The sequence below is a fragment of the Salvia miltiorrhiza genome, chromosome 2 (assembly GCF_028751815.1).
Source record: "Salvia miltiorrhiza cultivar Shanhuang (shh) chromosome 2, IMPLAD_Smil_shh, whole genome shotgun sequence".
NCBI classification, from domain to species: Eukaryota; Viridiplantae; Streptophyta; class Magnoliopsida; order Lamiales; family Lamiaceae; genus Salvia; species Salvia miltiorrhiza.
This window is the reverse complement of record NC_080388.1, coordinates 14,356,122-14,380,253: the sequence shown is the minus strand read 5'-3', so window position 1 is coordinate 14,380,253 and position 24,132 is coordinate 14,356,122. Positions and strand designations below refer to the sequence as shown.

General features: G+C 38.1%; 1 protein-coding gene, 1 long non-coding RNA gene and 1 pseudogene across 8 annotated transcripts; 1 reads left to right on the top strand and 2 right to left on the bottom strand.

Annotated features, from left to right (window-relative positions):
* Positions 1–8,828: 8,828 nt before the first annotated feature.
* On the bottom strand, positions 8,829–9,979 carry LOC131011313 (uncharacterized). The gene is made up of 2 exons (XR_009096860.1): positions 9,293–9,979; positions 8,829–9,146 (listed from the first exon to the last, which is right to left on the bottom strand). It is a non-coding gene; the product is annotated as an uncharacterized LOC131011313 (long non-coding RNA).
* Positions 9,980–10,072: 93 nt separating this feature from the next.
* On the top strand, positions 10,073–14,095 carry LOC131011312 (scarecrow-like protein 21). 7 transcript variants are annotated; one of them, XM_057939093.1, is made up of 3 exons: positions 10,198–10,353; positions 10,939–10,996; positions 12,224–14,095. In XM_057939093.1, exon 3 carries the CDS (start codon positions 12,337–12,339, stop codon positions 13,915–13,917), a length of 1,581 nt encoding a protein of 526 aa, XP_057795076.1. In that variant the 5' UTR covers positions 10,198–10,353; positions 10,939–10,996; positions 12,224–12,336; the 3' UTR covers positions 13,918–14,095. The 7 variants fall into 7 exon arrangements, with proteins under 7 accessions (XP_057795073.1, XP_057795075.1, XP_057795076.1 ...); XM_057939091.1 differs by having other exon boundaries at positions 12,153–14,095; XM_057939090.1 differs by lacking the exon at positions 10,939–10,996 and having other exon boundaries at positions 10,073–10,353; positions 12,153–14,095.
* A 4,365-nt stretch (positions 14,096–18,460) lies between these two features.
* LOC131011311 (heterogeneous nuclear ribonucleoprotein 1-like) lies at positions 18,461–22,420 on the bottom strand (annotated as a pseudogene).
* Between the last annotated feature and the right edge of the window lie 1,712 nt (positions 22,421–24,132).

Here is a 24,132-nt window from a genome sequence, read left to right as displayed (position 1 = left end):
TTATCAAACACTGCGCCCATATATCATGTGTCACATATGGGTTTTCAAATGCCTGACAAGTGAAACACTACCAGCCCACTAGCCTTATTATTTCCTTGAGTTTCGCTAAATGGGCTTAACAATACTAGAAAATCAAACACGCCCTAAGTTTTAAGTTATAGTGAGTTTATGGAACTACAATGGAATTTTATTCTTTTGTTAAGGGAATTACAATGGAATTGGAAACACATGATAATATAAAAATATCAATAATGCTATTTGAAAAAAATATGTGTCGAACAAAAAATAATTAAATATTTTACAAAATGAATTTATTTAAAATTTTTGGTTCAAAATAATAAGGATTTAGCTATTTTTTTCACATTGTAGGTTTTTTGTGTGATTTTTAAATTTTATTATTATTTTAAGTACAAAAATAAAAAAAAAACTAAAAAAATAAAAAAAAAACTAAAAAAATATTTAAAAATTACAAAAAAAATTATAGAGCAGAGAAAGCAATAAAAATTAAGGGATATTGGCCAATAAATACATCAACTTTCCCAATTTTCTAGGATATAACATCACCTTTAGTTTTTGCTCCATAATACACCACTTTTATGATTCTTCTAATTTCTCCCATGACTATTTTCTGAAAATTCTAAAACTACCCCAAAATAATCAAAATTTGCAGAATGACCCCAACATATTACAATTCAAGACAAAACACCCTTATTATTATTTCTAAAACAGTTTAACAATTTAATCAGGCCCAACATGCTTCCGTAACACTTCGAAATAATTCTTAAATTAATCCAACATTATACCTTCGTCGACTGGTCTTCTTCAGGAGTCGGTCTTGTTGCGTTTTACGGCTCGTCTGCCCACCCGGCACGCACCAACCACACACTCGCAAGAGATGGTTGCAACCCTTCTCCTTCACTAAGTGCCAACTAAATAATATGTTGGAAAAATAAAGAAAATATTTTTACTCAACCCGGAATAGTTGGACAAAAACAAAGTGTTTATAGAGGAATTATATAATAATTAATTTTATTTCATAAAAACTCCCCAAGGGAGGAGACTACTTGTTTAGCTACTCATAGTAGCTAATACTTGTGTACATAAAAAAAAAACTAAAACTAAAAACTGAAAAACTTTGAAAAACAGAAAATTAAAAATTACAATGATAGATTCTGAAGAGAGAGTGTGTAGTGTGAGAAAGTTGTGAGAATTTTCGATGCCCTCTTCTCTACAGCACTTCTGTTTATATAGAGGTTTGAACCCCTCTATTATTGCTTGGTTGTTGGCCTCGGATTCCATCTTCGTGGCCAGCTTGTTTGATTATGACATCCACCTTCTTTTGTCGGCCTTGATTGCCGACACTTGTTAGTGGCATCACATGGTGCTGGACCCTTGCTTTATCTTCTTGTGATAATGCTGGTAGGGGCCGGCTACTTTATTCTCCACTCACTTTTGTCCCGAAGCTTTTGGTGAGTGGTCCTCCTGTTCTTCCACCCACTTTTGTCGTTTCTTTTGTGGGTGCAATCCTCGCTGTGAATCACATGATTCACTTTGCTTTGTCGGCCACCTTACTTTTTTGGTGCCCGAGGAGTTCTTCCCTTTGGGGTCTGACGCTCGTCATGTTCATCAGACCTGAACCTCCTTCTGTCAGGCTTCGGAAAGAAACCTTTGCCGAATTCTGGCTCCTTCTGCGACGAACATTGATCGCAGATCCTTTCGATCCAATGGCTCACATGAGCCATATTGCAGAATTTGCGACGAGTCTCCTTGCTCCCCGCTATCCTGTTTCCCCATATCATTTGCCTTTTGTCTTCGAAAGATTTTTCGGCAAACTGGGTTGTGGTTCCTGTCATTGTATTAACCAGGAACGTTCCCAGATCTGAGCTCTGAGAGAACTTGAATCTGGACTTCATTTTGTCCATCTCTGTAAGACAGACCCAAAGACCCCATGCTCGTCTCGTGGAGATTTGATCCTCCGTAAATGTTGAGACGATTGCGGCATTAAACTCAGGAACTTTGATCCGGTTCAAAGCTCCCGTATCTGGTCTCCGAAGCTTGATGAAATGGAAAGCCTCGTAGATTCCTTTGCCCACTGGTTCTGGAGCTGCACTGAAAAAGTACAATTCTAGAACGTCTCCCCTTTTGAGGGACTCGTTGTTCTCCCATGTGTCGAACACCGTTTTCTGGATCCATTTGGGTAGACCCTTGATTTCGGTGAAGGCCGGAGAAGTGGTATAAACTGAAGCTAATGCCCCAAATTCATACCATTCTTTAACATCATTTGGATTGGCTCCTGGCGTGAACCAAACCCTTGGATATTTTCCTGCAACATCAACCCGGCAATTTCCCGGATTAATGCCCCTTCTCGTAAGAAGTTTCTCCCACCTGTCTTGATAATTCTGCCAAGAAGGAGAAGAAATAATAAGATTAGTATCAACCTTAACTTGGCCTGTCATAGGCCTAAGGCTGATCTCTCCCTCTTTTACCCCAGAGGTGGAGGGTTGACATGTTGATTCAGGGAGTGACCCCTTAACAACATCTTTTCCTCGAGCGTCCGGCTGTGAAGCCATTCTCTCAGGACTTGGGCTAGGGGTACTTGAATCCCCTGCTACAGGTAATCCGCCCTGTACGGAAAGCATTGCTTTTGCCCGATTTTCACGGACAGCGCGCAAGAGCGGCTTTTCGGTTGCTTCCTGAAGATTGAACATCTTCATGAAACAGACATCAATTTGGCTAGATACTTTGGCTTCGTCAGCCGCTTGTATCTTTCCCGCTTGTTTAGTGTGTAGTACACACTTCTGCCATTCTTGTTGTAGCAGCTCTAAGCTTTCAAAGAGCTGCCCCTGTATTGCCTCGATGGCCTCCGCTTCAGGGAGCTCCATCCCTTGTAAGGAAATCTGCAAGAACATTCTGATCAGATTTCAAAACGACAATATCATAATCATAATATTGGCATTCTGCTTGCCACCTAATCAATCTAGCCTTTTCAGGTTTAGATTCAAACTTTTTTGTTAAGAAAGCTTTAACGTTAGTGTTATCAACTTTCAAAACGAATTTTTTAGCAAGTAAGAAAAGCGGCCATTTTTTAAACGCCTTCCGCACTGCAAAGAATTCTTTCTCGTTGATGTGCCATCGCACCGCCTCGTCGTTGGAGAAAAGACCGCTACAGTATCTGCAAGGTTCTTCTCCATATGGGGTGATCTTTGTGAGCACTGCTGCCCACCAGAAATCACTTGCGTCCGTGTAGAGGACCAAATCATCCTCGTCTTGTGGTATTGAAAGCTTTGGGAGATTCTTGCAAATCTCTTTCAACTTCTTCATACCCTCTCGATGTTCTTCCTTCCAGATAAATGGAACATCTTTCTTCAGTAATGGACTGAAGACCTTTCTGTGTTCCGCAAGGTTTTTGATGAACATCCCTGCGAAGTTGACAACTCCGAGAAAGCTTTGGAGCTGTTTTTTCTCTTTGAGATCCTCCGGAAATCCCTGGACTTTTTCCACAATATGATCTTGTAGAATTATCCCAGATTCATCGATCTCGATCCCCAGAAACTCCATTTTCTGAGTGGCTATGACTGCCTTCTTTTCAGACAGCACAAGTCCTTCTTGTTGACAAACATCCGCAAAGATCTCCAGATGCCTGACATGTTCATGAATGTTTTTTGATGCAATGAGGATATCATCAATATAAACAAACATAAACGAAGAATAATCTTTGAAGAGATTATCCATTTTCCTTTGGAATATCTGAGGCGCGTTGGCTAGCCCCATTGGCATGACATTCCAGACATAATGTCCTTGTGGAGTTGAGAAGGCTGTGAACTTCTTACTCCCTTCCTCCATGCGAATCTGGTAAAAACCTGACTTGCAATCGAACTTTGAGAATACCCTTGCACTTCTGATGCAGTTGATAAGGTGTTCTCTGCTTGGGATGAAATATCCGTCAAACTCAAGAATATCATTAATTCCTTTGTAATTAATGACCAGTCTTGGTTTTCCTCGCTTGATCTCCCCATGATTTCTTACCAGAAATCCCGGACTGCTGTAGGGTGATCTTCCATCTTCGATAAGTTTTAAATCAAGATGCTCCTTGATTATACTCATCATATCCTGTTGATCTTGAGGGTTCATCAGGATAGGCTTGTATCTTACGAACTCATGCTCCTTTCCAGTTTTGACTTTCAAGGTTGCTCTGAGCTGGTTCTTGTCCCACCATGCCAAAGGATCCTCGTGATAACATTTTTGGATTCTCCTTTTGACGTCGGCTATGGACACCTGTTCGTCTTCCTTGATATCCTTATGTGATATCAAGGATACTTTGAGGATTTGAATTTCCTCTTCAGAGAGATCTGGAAATCCCTCAGTTCTGCATTTGAGCAAAACTTCGCCGAATCTCCTTTGATCCTTCATTTGAGGTCGCCGGAGTCTGCCATCATCACCACGCTTGCTGCGGAACTTGATTGGCATTGAACGATGAAAAGCTCCTTGGAGCCTTTGCACAATGATTTTGTGGTCACAGTTGGTTGTGAACACAAGCCTCCTGGCCTCATTGTCTTGTATAAATCTCTTGAAGCTTTGCAGAAAATTATTTCCCAATAATATATCCGCTCCGGTATCATGGAAATAAATTGGTGGAGTCTTGACCTTGTACCAAGGTGTCTGTCCTGCTCCGCCGATCAATATTTCCGTTTGCTTTACTCCCTTTGATAGGAGCAAAATCTTTTTGGAGAAATCCCTTCCTGCAATTCGAGGTAGATCGTCTTCCACTTCTGCTGGAAAGACTCCTCGTTTTGCTGTACAGATTCCTGCTCCCGAATCCACATAAGCAGCAAAATATTCTGCTTTGAATTTCTCATATAACATCCCTACCGAGATGTATATCGAGAATGGACTTGTCATTGGATCATCAATCTTTGGCGTCCGATTGTGATCTCCATTCTTCCTGATTTCCATGACCATGGTTTATATTTGTCAAGGAAATCTCGTCCTAAGATCAGGACATCTGCTTCTTGTCCGGCTTGGCCTTCGGTCTGGATTTCAAAACCTCCAACCTCCAGAGTTCCGATGTATCGGTTGTCTCCTGGATTTGCCAAATAATACAACGAGCTACAAGGAAATTTGTTCTCCTTGTTAGTTGTATCAAATCTTGTGGAAACCTGTCTCCATCCTTCGGGACATTTAAGCTTGACTTTTATGTCCAGAACTGGGGTTTCCTGAATTGCCATTCTCTCATATGAATGAGAGAAACTCCTTGTAATAGGCCCTGAAGTTAGCCTATTTCCTTGGAATGATAGCCTTGGTGCTCCTAGTCTGAGACTTTGGGTATGGCTGAGCACCGTCTTGTCTCCAATATCGATGTCGATTTCTCCGATCTGAGGAATCTCCACTCGGTTTGGTTTGACTGCCTTGGCTACCTCCTTGAATATTTCCGGAATTTCAATGAACTCTTTTCCCAGAAATAATTCTGTATGATGGGAATTTGATAAGGCATACGAGACTTGATAAGTCAGTGAGTATGGCCTATTCCCTTCTGTCAACAGCTCCTTCTTTTTGTAGTCCTGATAGAGGGTCAGGGCTCTGCTGAAGGATGAATCCTGTAGATTATAAGCGATTTGTGGATAGAACTCGGTTATAATCGTCTTGGCATAGAGATTGCCTGAAAAGGCTCCCAGAACTGATGCTCTAGTATCTCTAATCCTTTTGTCGCAAAGTGCGACATCAATTGGTTGGTCTGTCCCTGGGGAGAGGGATGATTTGATTACCAACTGAATTGCTCCAATATGAATCCATTTCATCGTATTTGCGACTTCTGGCTTCATTTTCTTAAGATCCCGCCTGATATCTTCAGCAGGAACCAGCTGGATTTCCACCTGATTACTTGTAATCTCCATTGGAAGCGCCATTTCTCGGTTTGTGACACCAAAATAGACATGATGCTTCCTCTTAGATGGAATCAAGCTATTAAAAACTCGATTCAATCTCCCATTAGAAAACCCTTGGTAAGTTTGTACCTCTCCAGTTTCCCGGTTGAGTTTTCTTACGAGCTTCTTCACCACCTCTTCCTGTGGGATCAGAAAATGGCTAGTGAATCCATTCTGATCCTCCTTCTGGATGTGATGAACCTCTTGCTCCTCTTTAGTCTGACTCGGCTCCGGTTGATCCATCGGACATTTCCGAATCCTCAGAACTAAAGATTTCCTCTTGCTCATATATACTCTCATCAGAGGATATATCTTCAAATTGATACACGGGTATCAATTTCTGGTGGTAGATAGCGTCTTCGATATCCGGTGCGGATTCGAATTTCCTTATCTGCCTTTTCTCGTTGTCTGGGCAATGGGTTGAAATATGCCCCTTTGCACCGCATGTCCAGCAGTTGCAATCCTTAAAACTTTCATTTGCTTTGGCCTGAGTACGCCTGAAAGTTTTCCTCGCCGGGATTCTCTTTTGATTTGAGAATCGGTTTCTTGATGGACCGCTCCGTTGGCCTGACTTGTAGGAGCGCGCCTTCTGTCTGGTCCACATAGTTCTTGGCTTCCAAGAACTCCTTCTGGATTTTCTTTCATAGGGTTGATACCTATGTTTCTTTCGGCTTTTCCTTTGATACAGCAACTCAGCACCGATCTCTGTTGGAAGATCAATATTGTCGCACATCAATGGAGATTTCTTGTTGAGTTTTCTCAATTTCTTGAGATTTCTCAGGTCCGCCGCCTTCTGGCACCATTCGGACATTTTCTTGTGAACATATGACATCCTTCTTGATGCACTATCAAGTGGATATTCTCCTGGTGACACGTACTCGTTGATGAGCATTTCCCTCCATGGACTCGGAAACTTTGTGAAAAAGAGGTCCTTGGCGGTTTGAGCATCAACAACCCCCATATGAACGTATAGGGTATAAAGACGTAGAAATTCATCAAGAGCTTTTGGCTCTAGCACCATTAATCTTAGATTGTAGAGTGCCTGATGATATTTCTTGCGTTTCTCCTCTGCAGATCCCTCGAAAAAACCCATTCCCAAGAAATGGATTTTAATCTGTTTAGTAGCCTCCTTAATGATATCATAAGGTTTTGTACTAGTAAACAGTTCTTCCCTTGCTGAGATGTCGATTTTATCCCAGTATTGTTTTGCCATTCCTGCCAGACTTGCTTCGAAGATTTTGGCAAACTCCTTTTTATCGTACTCTATTGTAGTGACTACGATATTTAATGATGAAGCCCATTCGTCGATCAGATCCTCCCAATCTTTGAAGCTGGCTTCGTCTATGTTAAGAATCAATCCATAGGGATGGATTGGTTCAAGTGTGGCCTTTCCTACAGGAGTATCCCGCATCTGTGGCCTCCGTCTTCTGGTTCGCTGGTAATGGCTGGCATCATCTGAAGCCCCACCCCTTTTTGACGAACTTTCTTCTTGGTGCTCGGTTTTGGGCACCTCATCTCCTTGGTTCATCTTTAGATCAACCATGTTGAGGTTAGCAAAAGATTCTGCTAACTCCTGTAGATCATCTAATCCGATTCTGTCAAGGCTATTCATAATATTTGCCTTTCATGATTCGGATTATGTCCTTCGGCTGCAACTCCTTGGGTGCTGCATCAAATAGAGATGGATTCGTCGGGTCGTTGGACCATTGCTTCCGAATTTTTCCGGAACATGGTTTTCGCCTTTCGATCTCCTCCATTTTTCTCTGGATATCACGTAAGAGGGTTAATATTTCCTCTTGTTGGAGTGATATTCTGCTTAGCTCCATCGGTAGATCGTACAGCTTGACGCCATAATATTCTACCGTCTTTTGGATCTCCCGCAAGTTGACGTTGTCGGAAGAGCTTGGCTCAATCTTTTGGTAGCCTGGAAAAGCTACGCTCGCCTTGTCTTTTGGTTCCATCAGTAGTGAGACCAATGGGCATCCGCCATGTTTTGTTCAATGGTCTCTCTGGCTGAGGCCATTCTCATGAGATGCTCATGATAATTTTGGATACTCGCGATGATATCGCGAATAAGCTCGATATCGCCTCCTCGTCGTAGGTTGGTCACGAGGGCTCGATTGTTCCATCTGAGATCACTTATAAAGTGACCTATTTCTATCTCCAGATTTTGGAGAGAGTTCCTGTAGTGTACACATCTCGGACACTCGTCCGGATTCATAAACTTTTAATGGAGTCTCCTCCCACATGAGTTAATAATAAAATAAACTAAAAATTATATAATTCCTCTATAAAAACCTGCTCTGATACCATTTTAAACAAGGATCTTTTAAACTGTTTTTTGCTCGAAAGTACGTGGCGTTGTCTCACAGTCCAGACCCAGATTACCAGGTAATCTATCGGGCACGAGGAAAGTTTCCAGCCGATATACCCTTCAAGCCCAATCTTATACATGTTTTAGGTATAAATTGTCTTTTAGTCTAAAACCAAAAGTTTTAGGGGTCAAAGTACAAAGAATTTTATAATGGGGTTATTTTTGAATATTCCAAACTTTGGCCATGGGAGATTCCAGAAAAAATTGAAAGGTGATGAATTATGGGGCAAAATCTAAAGGTGGTGTTATAAACTAGAATTTGGTCATAGTTCATGTATTTAGGGGCAATAACCCCAAAAATTAACTAAATACTTTTAAAATTTGAGCCAAATTTTTTAAATAAACTATTTTTTTTAAATATTTAACTTTATTTTGTTGAGATAGACATGCTTTTTATTCAAATAGTACTAAGAAAATAAGGTAAATGTCACTTTATGTCTCATCATTTGGCCAAATTATCGATTATGTCCCAACTTTTCGATAATATCTAATTGGTACCCAACCTACCAACTTTTTTTTAATTGTGTCCCGTAAAAAAATTTCGATGCCTGAGAGTTGACGTTGAACGCCGGAAATTTATTAACTGGAATTATAAAAAAAAGAAAAGAAAAAAGGAAGACATGTAATTCAGCAATTCAGCGTGTTTTTAAGCCATGGTCATCGTTCTTGTCAAGACATTTCTCCAATCTCAAAACCCTAGTTTCAGAATTGAAAATCAAATGAATTGTTGATGCAAAAACTGAAGAAGAAGAAAAAGGGACCCGTTCATCTCGTTGGCAACAAAGAATGGAGAAGAAGAAGAAGAGCGCCGTTCATCTCGTTGCAAGACCAGCCTACTCCACTGACAGATGCTTAAAAACACAACAGTAAAAATCCCCAAATTGGAAATCACAAAACGCCACTACAGTTCACAAAACATGGCAGCAAAATCCCCAAATCGTTTTCAAGAGTGCACTGAATTAATCTAATTCACAACCCTAGAGAGAGAGAGAAATACCTGAGAGGAGAGGGGGGCAGAAGAAGAGAGCTCGTGGCGGACGAGATCGCCGGTGGCGATGTAGGGCACAACGACGAGCTTGGAGAGGCGAGCAACGTAGGTGCCCTTGCTCGTAGAATTATTGACGGGCAGAGACGAAGTGAGTACGCTTCGCGAATATTGCAGCTGCAATATCTAGAAGAGAGTTATTCAATTTCAGATTGACGGAGTTCTTGAGGGTGCCGCCAGAGTTCAAGTGGTCCTCAAAGGCTTCGATAGTTCGATGGCTTGGTGGATGAGCTCGTGGTTGGGGGAGGAATCCCAGTGGAAGCAGTCACAGTCGAAGAGCGCTGGCGAGTTGTGGCCGCACTGCTTTTTCTTGTCTTCGTTGGCGGGAAGGAGGAAGGGTTGGGGGATTTGAGGGATCTGGTGATCAACTAAAATGATTTGGGATTTTTGTTTGAATTCCCTACTAACTTCTTCAATTTGTTCTTTCTACCGGAGGACAATCACCGAAGAGTGCCGATTTTTTTTGCTATGATTTAGGTATTTTTTTCTTCAAACCCTCAATGCGGTATTATGTTTTAGTGCCACATAGGTTTTTTTTTAAAGTTTAATAATGCTGACAATTCGAAGTGGATTAATAATTTCACGTAATAAATTTTTAGCGTTCCACATTAACTATTTATGGGACACAATTGAAAAAAAATTGATAGATTAAACACCAATTAAATATTATCAAAAAATTGAGACATAATGGATAATTCGTCCAAGTGATAGGAGTGGGACATATGCCATTTATCCTAAAAAGATATCCCGACTATTTTATGAAATGCACACCTGTGAAAATATGCTACTGTGTTAAAACGTTTCTAGTCTACGTCGCTGGGGCTTTTACGTAGTAACTTCTCTTCTCTCTCTAAACAATAAAACAATGGAGTCTATTAGAAATAAGACGCGCTTTCCTCTCTTCAATTTCAGATAGTTTGACTCCAACGCACGACAAAATCTACTCTTTCTCTCTCTACCTGTGTTTCACGATTCATAAATCAATAACAACAATTCCATAGTTTTTATCATAGGTATGTTCTGCCTACGCAATCTCCTCACTGTATGCGTTATTATTCTTTTTTCCTTATTTCATTTGTAGCCTTTATATTTTGTAATCTAAAATATGATTTTTCAGAGTCTAGGTTGAAGACGATTTTGTTTGTGCGAGTGTTTTAATTTTTTGCCTTTTGTATATTTTACTTTTCAGCATCTTATTACTGATTCTTATAGGTGGTGGTGAATATATTATTTGCGAAAATTAATGAGTTGTCTGAAATTTTTGGCGAAGGAATTTATTCTGCCTTTCCGTTGAGATATTTCAGCTGTTCAACATAAATACGTGTGGTCAAAAGTTAGATTTTATCTTTTATTTCTGGTGATCTGTATTCATTTTCAATAATTTCTTTCTTTTTTTTTTGGTGGAGGGGATGGGTATTTATTTGCTTGCAGACACATAGATTGTTAAATTTGTTTAGCTCAAGATACGAAAGTAATTTTATTTTTAAAAAATTGGTGAATTCATGGGTAACTGGCGCATCATCTGTAATTTGTCCAATAGGTTATCTTCTATATTGCTTCTCACCATATGTTGGTTTTTTTTCGTTTTGTGGTTGTAGTTATACTGGTCCACAGACTGACAGAAGTTATGTTCATCTAGAAAGTTAATCTAAAAAGGTGATTTGATTTAACTTTTGATGATTAGGTTAGATAGATAAAAATACTATAGTATAGGCTAATCTAATAATATGTTGTTTACTAAATTGGATTAGAACTTTGGGATATCTGGGCCCTTGATAATTTAAATCAGTTGAGCTAATTTTGTTTGATTTATCTAATTGAAGAGGTGGGATTGAAGAAATCTTAGTAACGAGGATAAAAAATACTTAATCATATCTATCATGAAAAATAAACTCCCCCTAAAACTGATATTCTGGTAAAAAGACTGGCGAAGACGAACAGTTGTGACTTGAATGTAAGTAACAAGTGCAGTTGTTTCTTGAATCCTTTGATATTGTAGAAGTTAAGCTCCACAGTAGAAGTTGTGGATTCATCTTCATGAGTTGATAAGAAGAAAAAATAAAGGGGCAATAAGTTAGAGCAAACGACTAAATTCCTCCCAAAGATGCGGTTGGAGGGCATTTTCTATTAAAGATTAGCCTAGATTGATGAAAATAATATAGGTTAATATGTTGTTTGCTAAGATGGATTGGAACTTTTTGGGATATGTAAAGCCCTTGATATTTTCTATAATTTGAGCTACCTTGCTTGATTTATATTCAACTGAAAGCTGTAGGAATGGAAATATCCTAGTGATGAAGATAAAAATACTCAATCATGTATATAATTAATTTTAAATAATAAACACCCTCTAAGAGTATTGAATGGAATCATTCTCGTTATCCGCGTGCTTTATTATTTCTTGCATAGTGGATATTCATCACAAGCTATCAAGCATAAAATGGCTCAATAATAAAAATGCCCAACTTGAGAACTTTGTGGGACAGCTTAGTGTAATATACTTATCTTTGCGGGAATTGCATTCTTTCGGTTCAAGGGAAGCATGTTTAGTTTAGAAAAGTGTTGCAACCTGTTTTTTCTAGTTCTTGTTTGATCGGCAGAGCGGACTCTATGAGTTGGATAATATGCCTCTTAATTTATTCAGTTTTCTGTATCATAATGGCAATTATGTGTGCAGCGTTGCATGTATTTGAGGCCTCTTGCCTTCTTGACGCCTTTTTTAACCTATGTATTTGATGTCTCTTAGTTTATTTTGATACTAAGACCTTCTATTGTTGAAAATGCATTGACCCTTTGTTCTATTGAATGGCAGGTTTGGTTTGTCTTTTATTCTTATGATATAGTTACAATCTTTCTGAGCTTATATTGCTCGTATATTTACAGCCTTTGTAGTTGTTTGTGAAGAGTAGTATCTTGATGCCACTTGTGACTTTGTAGTCAAAAGAAGGTTCGTAGTCAACTTCTGGGAGAAATAGTTTACAGTAGCAATTCTTGAGATGCAGGCATCCCAGGAAGCTCTAGCATGTTCAAGTACTCATAATTCTCACCTTCTTCTGCCTAGTAAAAGCCAGGGTGCCGAACTTTCTTTTCAGGCTTATGCTGAGCAATTCTACACTCTTGAGTCTACACCAGTTACTGATTATGCTGTCTTAAGTTCACCTACAGCTGCGAGCGTCTCTTCCAATAAGAGTCCCTTTTCTCCGCAACTTTCTCATTTTTATGTGTCAGACGTCCATCACTCATCGGATAATAGTTCATCTTTGAATGGTTCTTTTGAAGCCGATGATGAGAACAATTGGATGCAATCGCTGTGGATGTTGAGGAATGAGTTTATGGAACCTGAATGTGGATCTGTAACTGATGAATCGGTGCAGCCGGGTTACGGCACTAGGTACCATAGAATCGTAGAGATGGCCCCGAACATGGACTTGAAACAACTGCTCATAGCTTGTGCCGAAATAGTATCTGAAGCGGATATCGTCCCTTTCTCTGAACGAAAAGTCGCAGCATCAGCTGCGGAAACTGTGATGGACATCATACAGGGAAGGGTTTCGGTATCAGGTGATCCTTTACAGAGATTAGGTGCGTATATATTGGAAGCGCTCAGGGCAAGATTGCTTTTGTCAGGAAGCTTAATCTTCAAAAAGTTGAAGTGCAACGAACCATCGGGTCCCGAGTTGATGTCTCACATGCAGTTGCTTTCTCAAATCTGCCCATACTACAGATTCGCTTATACGTCTGCCACTGCTGTCATTTTGGAAGCCATGCAAAACGAAAAAAGAATCCACATCATCGATTTTCAGATTGCGCAGGGCAGTCAATGGTTGTCTTTCATTCAGGCTGTCTCTCGCCGGCCTGATGGCCCACCATATGTTTGCATCACAGGCGTAGATGATTCTGAATCATCTCATGCTCGTGGCGGAGGGCTGGAGTTAGTTGGTCAGAGATTGGCCCGATTAGCTGAGTCCTGTGGAGTCCCTTTTGAGTTCCATGGCGCAGCAACGTCAGTGTGTGATGTACAACTGGAGAATCTTAAGGTACAGCATGGGGAAGCACTGGCTGTAAACTTCCCTTACGTGCTGCATCACATACCCGATGAGAGCGTGAGCACTAGCAATCATCGAGACCGCCTCCTCAGACTGGTGAAGAGCTTGTCTCCCAAGGTTATGACCCTTGTTGAGCAGGAATCCAACACCAACACTGCTGCATTCTCCCAACGATTCCGTGAAACTCTGGATTACTATGCAGCGATGTTCGAGTCCATAGATGCAGCAGCGTTGGCAAGAGACGACAAGCAGCGGATTAATGCGGAGGAGCATTGCGTGGCGAAGGACGTCGTCAGCATTATAGCTTGCGAGGGGGACGAGCGGAGGGAGAGGCACGAGCTCTTTGGTAAATGGAAGTCGAGACTAACAATGGCTGGATTCTCATCAATTCCACTCAATCCATCTGTAGCTACTACTGTAAGGGATATGTTGAAAGAATATAGCCCCAATTACGCAATAGCAGAGGCCAATGGTGCTCTTTATATTGGATGGAAAAACAAAGCTCTTGTATCATTTTCTGCTTGGGGATAAACGCAGAAGGTGAGAGAGACAGAGGATTGATATGTTATCAATCATTTTACTTTCCATATGAAAGTTTTGTGACTGGTGATTACCAAACCCTCATGTGGGAAAAATGTAATATCTCATCATTCTCTGTAATGACCAATGAGAGAGAGAATATAGCTAATTACTACTTGGGTGCAGAAAATAGCAAATGCAGAAAGAGTTTTCGTCAGGGCTTTATATACTACTGAAAATCTAAACAGAATGCCATCAAATAATAACAGAGATTTAGTAACTTTAAATTGAGCTCACACGTTGCACACTCAATAATAGAGTACGTGAATCAGGGTCTTTTGCAAAATTGCATAGGCCTATATTATTTAAATTCGTTTGTCTGACTTCACTGAACTGGTAAAAACCTTTTTCGTGCTCGTGTGCTATATTTGTCGAGATTGAATTAGTCTGAAATTTACCCGAGATTGAGTTGGCCCGATATTAATTTTGTCATAGGGTGCCAACTCATAAGCCAAGACTATTTCTATGTGACATAATCTCAAGATTGAATATCAGATCGTATCCACCTAACCGAACAAGATATCATAAGATTAATATAATCTAATCCTTCAAACTGAACGACGATAAAGCTAAGTAATACAATTTGAAAAAACATGAGTAAATAATGCAATAAATAACATGAAGGTCTAAAATAGTTCGAAGGCAACTTCTCTTGCATCCATTTTGACATTGTTTCAGGTCCCTATTACAATAGGATGGTGCCTCAGTAACTATCGAGATCCACTTGATTATAATGTAAAGGGCATTCTCAAGAATTCAACATCTTTGAATTATGGACCTAGGACACTAAGCTTAGATCCCTTCGACGATTGTGCCTTCTTCTTCTTCTTCTTCTTCTTTTCAATGGTAATATATAGGATTAATAATGATTCTCCGATTAATGATTTTTCAATGGTAATATATACGTAAATCTAATGTAAAATTTAATTAAAAATAATAATAGTAGATATGTTAATATAAGTAAATATAAAAAAATAACACAAACATAACTACAAATTTAATATTTAAGATGATATAATTAATTATTCATCTATAAATTTATATTAAAAATATTTTAACCTCTACTTCAAAAGTAATATTTTTAAATTAAAGAACTTTGAAATGAGCTAATATAATAAAAATATAAAATAAAATTATTTTTAAAAAAGAATAATAAAACAACCGCCAAAAAAAGAAGAAGAATGGACATAGGAGAGAGGAGAGAGAAGAAAGGAAAGAGAAAAAATATAATTTTATGATTTCAAACTACAATAACTTTTTCGAGTTAATTTATTTTATGTAATTTTTACATCAAATTAAAGATCTTGTCATGATCTTTAATTTAACATCCATATTAAATATTTTTCATGAAGAGAATTTGATGATTTTTAAAAAGAATAAAAAAAGAAAGTGAGAAAAAATTGGTGGATATCAAAAAATACTATAGATTGTGACTTGTGAGAAGTGAGAGACGTGTGAGTTGGTTCGCTAGGAGAGAGAAAGTGTGATGAAATAAGTGATATAAGGAGAGAGAAAAATTGGCGGATAAAACTATCCGTTGAAAACTGGTGTTTCATATATATATAGATATTATTATTTTATTAATTTGCCATGCGCCCGCCATGGCACCCGCTATAGCCTTATGGCAGTTTTCGGGCCTGACCGCCATAGACTGCCATCTGCCATTGATAATATTGGCAGGAATATTCATACGAACATAAACAATATAAAGCATTAAAACAACACAATAACTTGATAAAGCTAGTTCGGTGAACTACCTTCATTTTGGGGCCTCGCCTAGGGGAAACAATCCACCATACGAAGATAAGATACAAAAAGATTTACACTAAGACTTCCTCATATTTTGCCTAGTAACTTGTCAAACCTCCACCCACGTTGAAATGCTAGTTGTGTATGCGTACATGTACAACTTGGATGTGTGTACTGACATTCACCACCCAACCCCTCAAGAAACAAGAGTCAAATAAATAAGAGTGCAATTCTTTTACAATTTACGCTCAATAGTGTTTACCTCACAAATACTCTACTGTCAAAACTCGTACTAGTACCAGGAAGAATGGCACTAGTAACATGTCCAAGGGAATACCTAGCAGGATCAAAAGACACTCGACACTTAACTGTGCGAGATTAATTCAATTCAGGATCAACTTCCCCACTTTTATGAATGGAAGTGGATCTTCTTATTTAGTTTTCAAACCCTAAGTCCTCTCTTGCTGCCTAAGAATGATAATTTCCTTGTTGAAATAGATCTTGACTTGTACAAGAACTTTCCTTGTAGATAGACTTGTGTTGAGTATATCTCCATATTATGCATGGAAATCCATATCTCAGTCCATTTACACCAAGGATGACATCGTACTTTGTTGATCTTCTTTTCTTGTATGAATAAGAAAATTTCCATAAATAACAGTCATCACATCTTGGTACTCATGAAGACACTTGTACCTCAGAAAACACTGCAGATAAAAAATTGTCTATATAATTGACAATATACTGTAACACTTAGATTTATCTGCTTTAATTTATCATTTTGATTTACTACTTGATCTTAGCCTAGTTAATTTAAATGCTTATTTTATTTTCGTATTAGATAATTTGATGAGGAGTAAGAGATCTAAGCTTTATTTAGAATGTTTAGGATTTTACTACTTTTATGTGTAACATGGGTGAATGCCCCACTGAGCCTTCCTTTAGAGATACGACTTAGGTTGGCTTATCGCACTATACTGACATCGTACGATTGCGGGCGACTTTAGGTGCACTTGTCGAAACACTCATCTTTCTCCATCTTCCATGATCGTTGTTTGTTCGAGGATGGGTGGTCATATGATTTAGAGATTCGCGGTTCCAAATGGCTAGTTGTTTGTCCTTTGTACCTTAACATAGCTATTAACGACCTTGGTATTCTTTCTGTTGAAGTTGGAGAGCAGTAATTGTTCAAACGATGGGAGGGGTGTGTATTCCGCATGGCATCGACCTTCGTTTCTATATTTTTTGGTGTGTATCCATGCTTAGTTGGATTTGTACATAGTTGTCACCGGGCCAGATACATTTTTAACACCTGTTACTTTGATGCTGCACACAGCTGGTTTTAGGCTAAGTGCTCATCGAAAACAGGTTGGACAGATGGCTTTCTATGGGATATAGGCTGCTTGGGTTTTCACACTTGGCCCTGTTGGGATGTCTCCCGCAACTGGGTACTTTTTCCCGTTACTTGTCTTGTCCTTGTGCGGGGGTTTTCATGTAAGATTTTGATGAGGTTCATCTTATTCTATGTGTTTTGAGTGTGGTTGTTTTGACAGGTTTGTTCACTTTTTTTGGACGTTATTTTGTTCTTTCAGCTTTTTTTGGTATGAAATTCAACTTAGTGCCAGCTCAAAAGTTTTTTCATGATTTGATAATACTTTATACTAAGGGAGATTTTGTTAAAGATATAAATATAGACGAAGTTATTAATGAATTTTACATATTGAAATCTCCGAGGCATAATTTTTGTGACCATCAAAATATTTTGATATGCATAAAATTTAATGTGTTGAAGTATTTTATTTTTATATACACCTCATTAATAAATTCTGGATCCACCCCTATATATGAACTTGGTCCTTTTAAATCTTTTTGAAACAATAAAATTTATTTACATACAAACAAAAATATGATGCTTCTTTTTCTGATTCACATCTTTTTCATGTTTTTACTCGCAACAAAAATGATGCACCCTTGACAATGGATAAATATCAATACATGAGCCACATGTAGAAGATAACCTTTGTATTGATAGTCATACGAGTGAAAATATGTCATCCATGTAGTAATAGGAAATAAATTTTCTTCTTTCTAAAGTAATCTACCGGAGAATTTGTGAATTTTTAAGAATAAAAATTTTCAACTAAAAAATCTAGCTCGAATTTTGTGAAATTATATTTTTGCTCTTTTAGCTCTCCCAAGTTTTTATTGTCTAAGCCTTTATATAATTGTGGTATTTTACCACCTTGAAATAAATTTAAAGACTCAAATGAACACCAAACCATATCTTAGTGAAGAGAAACTAAAATATCCCAACAAGTGCATATGTTGCCTACATATATCATGTGTAGCGATGTTGTAATAGGAAATAATTTTTCTTTATTCATGTAATGTACTAGAAAATTTGTGAGTTTTTATGAATAAAAATCTTCGATTACAGACACCCTCTAAACTCAATATTCAAATACTTTGACAATTTATAAGCTTTTAAGTTATTACATCTTATAAAATCTCAAAACATCTCATCATTTGCTAGAGCTTATAAACTATCTAAAACAAACTTAGCCAAACACCCGACGCTTCCCCTCCAAGAGAAAAATGAGGAATCATTATTGATCATCTTTAAAAAAAAAATGGCTTTAGCCAAACACCCTCTGAATTAAAGTTATGCAAGTAGATAAAATGATATCCAGTTATCGATCACATCCTATCAATCAAAACAAGGCAAAAAAGGAGAAGCTACAACATATAATAAGTAAACAAAAACTACTCATTTGCTTAAATAAATGTTAAATAAGATGGAATATTCAGATGGCCAGAAACTGAAATGCATGCCCTGACCTGACCTTAACTAACCTTACTGCAGAAGAACCAAGGGAGACTACACAACGAATAGGGGTCTCTTATGTGTCCAGACATCAATGAAAACAAGCGATTCACTTAAAATAAATCACTAGAAACAAAACCTATATAAAGTAACTCAAGTTTCAGAACTTACAGAAAAACTTTCTTAACTGCTCACGGTAATGAGTTCACATGAATAAGTACACGCACTAGCTCTATTGAACGTACTCTTGGAGTAACCACATCTCCAGACGTATATTTTGGTTCACCTTGTACATATATTCTTCAAGTATCCATATATAAATTTTCCTAGGCTGCAATCCCTGTTTCACAAATAATCAGTTGTGAGCATCTGCTGGCGCATTCATATACGACTTTTAAAAAAAAATTACATAGAAAGGATGAGTTCAAGTAAACTATACATCTAAACTCAAGAATATGTTTTTCCTTTTCTGAAAATGTTTGTCAAACCAATCCAACATCATGCAGAATGTAAATAGTAGAGTGAAGATTGAATCCGATGGTTACCTCTATTTGACCTAACACTATAATTACCAGCATATCCAGCTGCAGTTTCAGATGTGACCTCAGCTGCAACACTCCCAAGCCCATAACCATAAGAGGCAGAACCCTCGAGTTCTAGAGATGATGAACGCCATGCCTGATCCCCATTGAATGAGCCCCCGTATAAGTTCCCAAAATTCTCTTCACGATGATTATTTTCTGTAGAATATAAGGATGCAGAGCCAGCGGTGCCTCCATTTTCTCTGGTATAACCTGCTCTGCCAACAAAGCTATTGTCCCCATGGCCATAAGCAATATTTTCACTGCTTATGGAGCCAACTTCAGCACTTTTAGCAGAAAGAGGTGAACAGCCCCAAATCTCTCCTATACTTCCAAAACCACCACCAATCCCAGTATTTACGGTTCGAGTTCCAATAAAATCATTAGAAATTGCTGAGTTTGCTCCAAAATTAGGACTACCGTTTCCCCACATGTTCCGGTTTGTACTACTCAGTAAAGAACCACTTCCCCCACTGCCTAAGTCATACCCATTGGAACTACCATATCGACTTAAATCTCCACTAAAATAAGAGTTCATCCCATTTCCATAGCCCATACCAGAATCCCTACTCATCCCATAGTTCAAACTGAGTCCAGAATCCAAACTCAGTCCTAAGTTATGGTTATTGGGGCTGTAGGGAGGATATCCAGTTCGACCAACAGTTACAGGACTAAAGCGACCATCCATTCTCATTCCATATCCACTTGTAGAATTTGAATTATATCCAGGTGAATAAGCATTAAGGAAACTGCTTGTTCTATTCAGGCCATAGTTATAGCCAGGTGAAGGGCTTCGCGTTGGTCCTGGAGATAACTCTTTGGGAACTGCTCTCTTAACCTCGACCATTTTCCCGTTAAGTTCATGAAAGGTTTTAAATAGAACTTTATCAACTGCTTCCTCTGAATCATAAGTATAAAACCGAAACCTCTAGGCCTTTGTGTATTGTGATCATACATCACAACTACATCCGTTATTGTTCCAAATTGATCAAAATACTTCTTGAAGTCACTCTCTGTGACAGTAGATGCTAAACCTCCAACAAAAATCTTTTTTGTACGGACATGACTAGCGGATCCTTGGATGTTGCCACTGTTTCTGTTGAAGTTTTGGTGATCGTCCCTCGGAACAGCTTTCTTAGCCTCCACCTGAAGCAATTAAAGACAATAACTAAATATACCAACTGTGATATTTTTGTAGGAAAGCATTTATATGTTTGATATTTTTTAAGAGAGTTATTATGAAAGAAAAAAAAAAAAAGTTTTTTTCTCAAGAGGAATAATGATGATTTAGGATGCAACAAAATAAGGAAGTCATGGTGACAAAGAACCAACACAAATAAAAACAATAGAAACCGTTATACGCAGGACAAAGAACTATTGCAAAAAATAAAACCATTATAAAGTGAGTTGAATTTAATGTAACAAGTAAAATCTGATTATATAAGAATTGGTTATTGAATAAGTTCCTACTAACATATGTGTGTTTCTATTATCAAAACTAAGAAATTCCAAATAAGGCTTTTGTACACCGTGTCACAGAAACTTAAGGAAGCCCAAGGCGATACTGCATTTATTCGTAAACGACAAAATAACTTAGGGTGGGGAGAAGGGAGATCAAGTGGTAAAAGAAGACGTAATTGCACTAGTCTTCTTGAAGAGTTAAATTCTCTATTATAATTATCTTTGTGATGCAACGTCCAGTAAAGGTTATCAAACGATACGTAGGGTAATCCTCATAGGTTTTCCTCAAGATGCAGTTCTTTACATGTCTTACCATAAGTGGGTTTAATCAAAAGTATCTTGTTTATTAAAATCTCATTATTACGCAATTAAAGAGCCAGCATCATCAAGCTGAAATAGCCACTTCAGCATGCTGTTTCTTGTTTGGAAAGATAATATCCCATTTTTCCAAAGAAGAGGCAAATGCATTAAACATCACATTTGCATAGGTTAAGAGTCAGAATTTAAAATCTTTCTGAAATGCTCAGATCTTTGTTCCACAGTCTCCGGGTTGCAAATTATCTGAATGTCATTGAAAGAAACCATTCCACATAATGAGCTGAAGAATAAATTCCAACAAAAGAATGAGATATCAAATTCAATCACAAAAAGAATTCTACGAAAGATAAGGATGCGAGGGTTACAGTTCTGCCGTCTATGACATGTTTTTCCTTCACAACTTTTTCAGCAACAGAAGCATTGGCGTAGACAATGAAACCGAAGCCACGAGCTCGGCCTGTAGCACGATCCTTCATTATCACAGCTTCTACCACTTCACCAAAAGCTTGGAAATACTGTCTCAGACGTTCCTCACTCGTGTCCCACGAAATTCCACCAATAAACAGCTTCCCAGCATCCATTTCCATTGTATGCTCACCTGGTAGCCAATCAAAACGATCAAATTGCAGCTAATATCAAACACAAAAACAGTATTCACATCAACAACTATCAATACTTTGTATTTCCACAATGATCAATAAGCATCGAATAAGACCAATTGCTAAAGGCAAGCGCAAGCAAGAGATCCAACAGCAAGTAAACCAGATCACTGAATTATTTCATTTTAAAATTCAATTTCAGTAATTCACATAGCGTATCGGATGACCAATCAACCATCACAACAATAGAATTCATTCATTACGAAAAGCAATAATGTAGACTGAATAAAGAAGACAATACCTTGAAGGAAAAAAACTCGAACTCAAACCAGGAGATTTTGCTACTCAAAAACAACAAATTGGAAATTTCTTATTCAACAAGAGTGCAACTGATCTTCTTCAGATCGAAACTAACAGCACCCCAGAATACAGAACCCCTGAACAAATCAATAAGATTCAGATTTTGACTTGAAACGATGAAGAAAAAGAAAAAGGACAATACATCACAAAACATCAGCTTTCAATTACCAAACAAATAAGAGAAATATATCGAATTCAAGATCTGAGAGGCTTCATAGAGAGAAACAGGAGGGCTGAAGGGCCCTCTTGTTTTTCTTCCCGCTTTCCTTTTACTTGTTTACCAAAATTCAGTCTTTGTTAGAATTCCCAAAGATTGTATATTTTTAGTATGTTTATGTGAAAGAGAAGAGAAAAAAAGATATTGTTGCCCGTGGACTGTTTATCACAACCGAAAATGGACAAGGATGGTGTTGATATATATGCCTGCGTTGTGCGCGATTGAGTTCTGCGCATATATAGTTGTATTCTAGAGAGAGAGAGAGAGGCGCCTTTGGCTATCCTCTCTCCTGTAAGAAATGAAGAAGAGGAGAAACAAGGAATCGGCGACTAAAGGCTGTTTATAGATTTTCGAAATAAAAAATTAAAAAAGAGGATGTTTTCAATTGTGATGTGGTCCATCATTTTGAACGTAATTTCATTTTGCACCAAATAATTTTAAAATAATATTATTAATTATTGCTGTCACTTGCAATATTGATTACAAATGTGGTTTATGGTCATTAAAATCGGATTATTGAGTTTATAAAATTCAAATTACAACAAGAAGTTGGATATTCGACGTGTAGTCCTCTAACTCATGTATTAAGCCTTATTGTAAATTTTATATCTTTAATTTGATAGGATTAACAATACTCAAATAAGTCATAAATTTAGCAATCTAAGCCTTGTATTAATTTTTGTTTTTGTATCTTTATTTTATTAGATAGAATTAATAATATTCGAATAGATTATAAATTTAGTATAAAGAAAAAGGAGAGAATCACTTATCTTCTTTCTCCATTCAAGAAAACGTCAACGTGTTCTCTCTTACGAGATAATGGGTGGAAAATATATTTTCAAATTCATTTTATTCATTCTTTTTACAGATTCATTGAGATGGATAATTTTCTTATGCAAGATAGTAAAACATTTCGAGCAATTTATTTTCCTTACTTTTCACTCAAAATTATAAAATAGTACTCATTTTACCCGCAAAACATAAGTCGTTTATTCTGAGCACGACATTTAAGAAAGTAATATTTAGTGTGTTAAGTGAAGTATGTGAAAAGGTGAATAAAGAGAAAAACTTTTGCCATATAAGGAAACGTAACAAGTTTGGTGAGACGGCCTAAAAAGAACTACGACTCATGTTTCGTGGAACGGAGGGAGTATTATAGAGTGATAATGTGATAATATTTCACATGCTTTCTAATGTGTCTATTAAAGATAGATGAGTTTCCTAGGCTGGATATATGGTTGGGTCCAAACCTATACTCTTAAGCTAGCTTTAAGAGTAGTTAGGGGTTCAACTTTTATCAGATGGTAGCAAAGTCACTTTATATTATTCTCTAGGGTTCGATCAATCGTTGACTGAAGTAGTTGGGTCTCACATCAAAAATAGATGAGTCTCCTAAACTAGATATAAAATTGGGTCCAAGCATGTACTCTTAAGCTAGTTTGGGGTTTGGTTGATCGCTAACAGAAGCAGTCGGTAGGGTTGTAAATGATCTGAACTGAGCCGAATACTAGCAAGATTGAACTTGGCTCGTTTAAATATTTGGGTGTTCGAGCTCGAGTCGATCTTTTGTCCTGTTGATCGAGTTTGACTCGTTACCCACTTACCAAGCTCAAGATCAACTCTTGTGATACTCGATGATGAGGGGTGAAATATGCGATGTCCTAAGATCAGGACACGTGGCCTTGCTTGGAATACCAAAATGGAATACTGATGAGGACTAGAATACTCATCAGTACTGTACTTAGCAATACCAGAGACAGCCCTGCCAGAGGCAGCACTAACCAGAGATCGCCTTGTCAGAATGCAGGTTGGCAGAGACCGCCTCGCCAGAGTGCGGCGTGGCAGAGCCAACCTGCCAGAGCCAGTGTTCAACCAGAGCTGGCCTTGCTAGAGCGCAGAGCTACCCGCCTTACCAGAGACAACCTGCCAGAGACAGCCTGCTAGAATGAAGTGCTTCCAGAGCCAGTCTTGCCGAGAGCCAGCTTTACCACCAAGTTGGGCTTCATGGGCTTTGGGGTTAGGCCCAATTAGTTATCTATAAATAGGGCTCTTGTATAT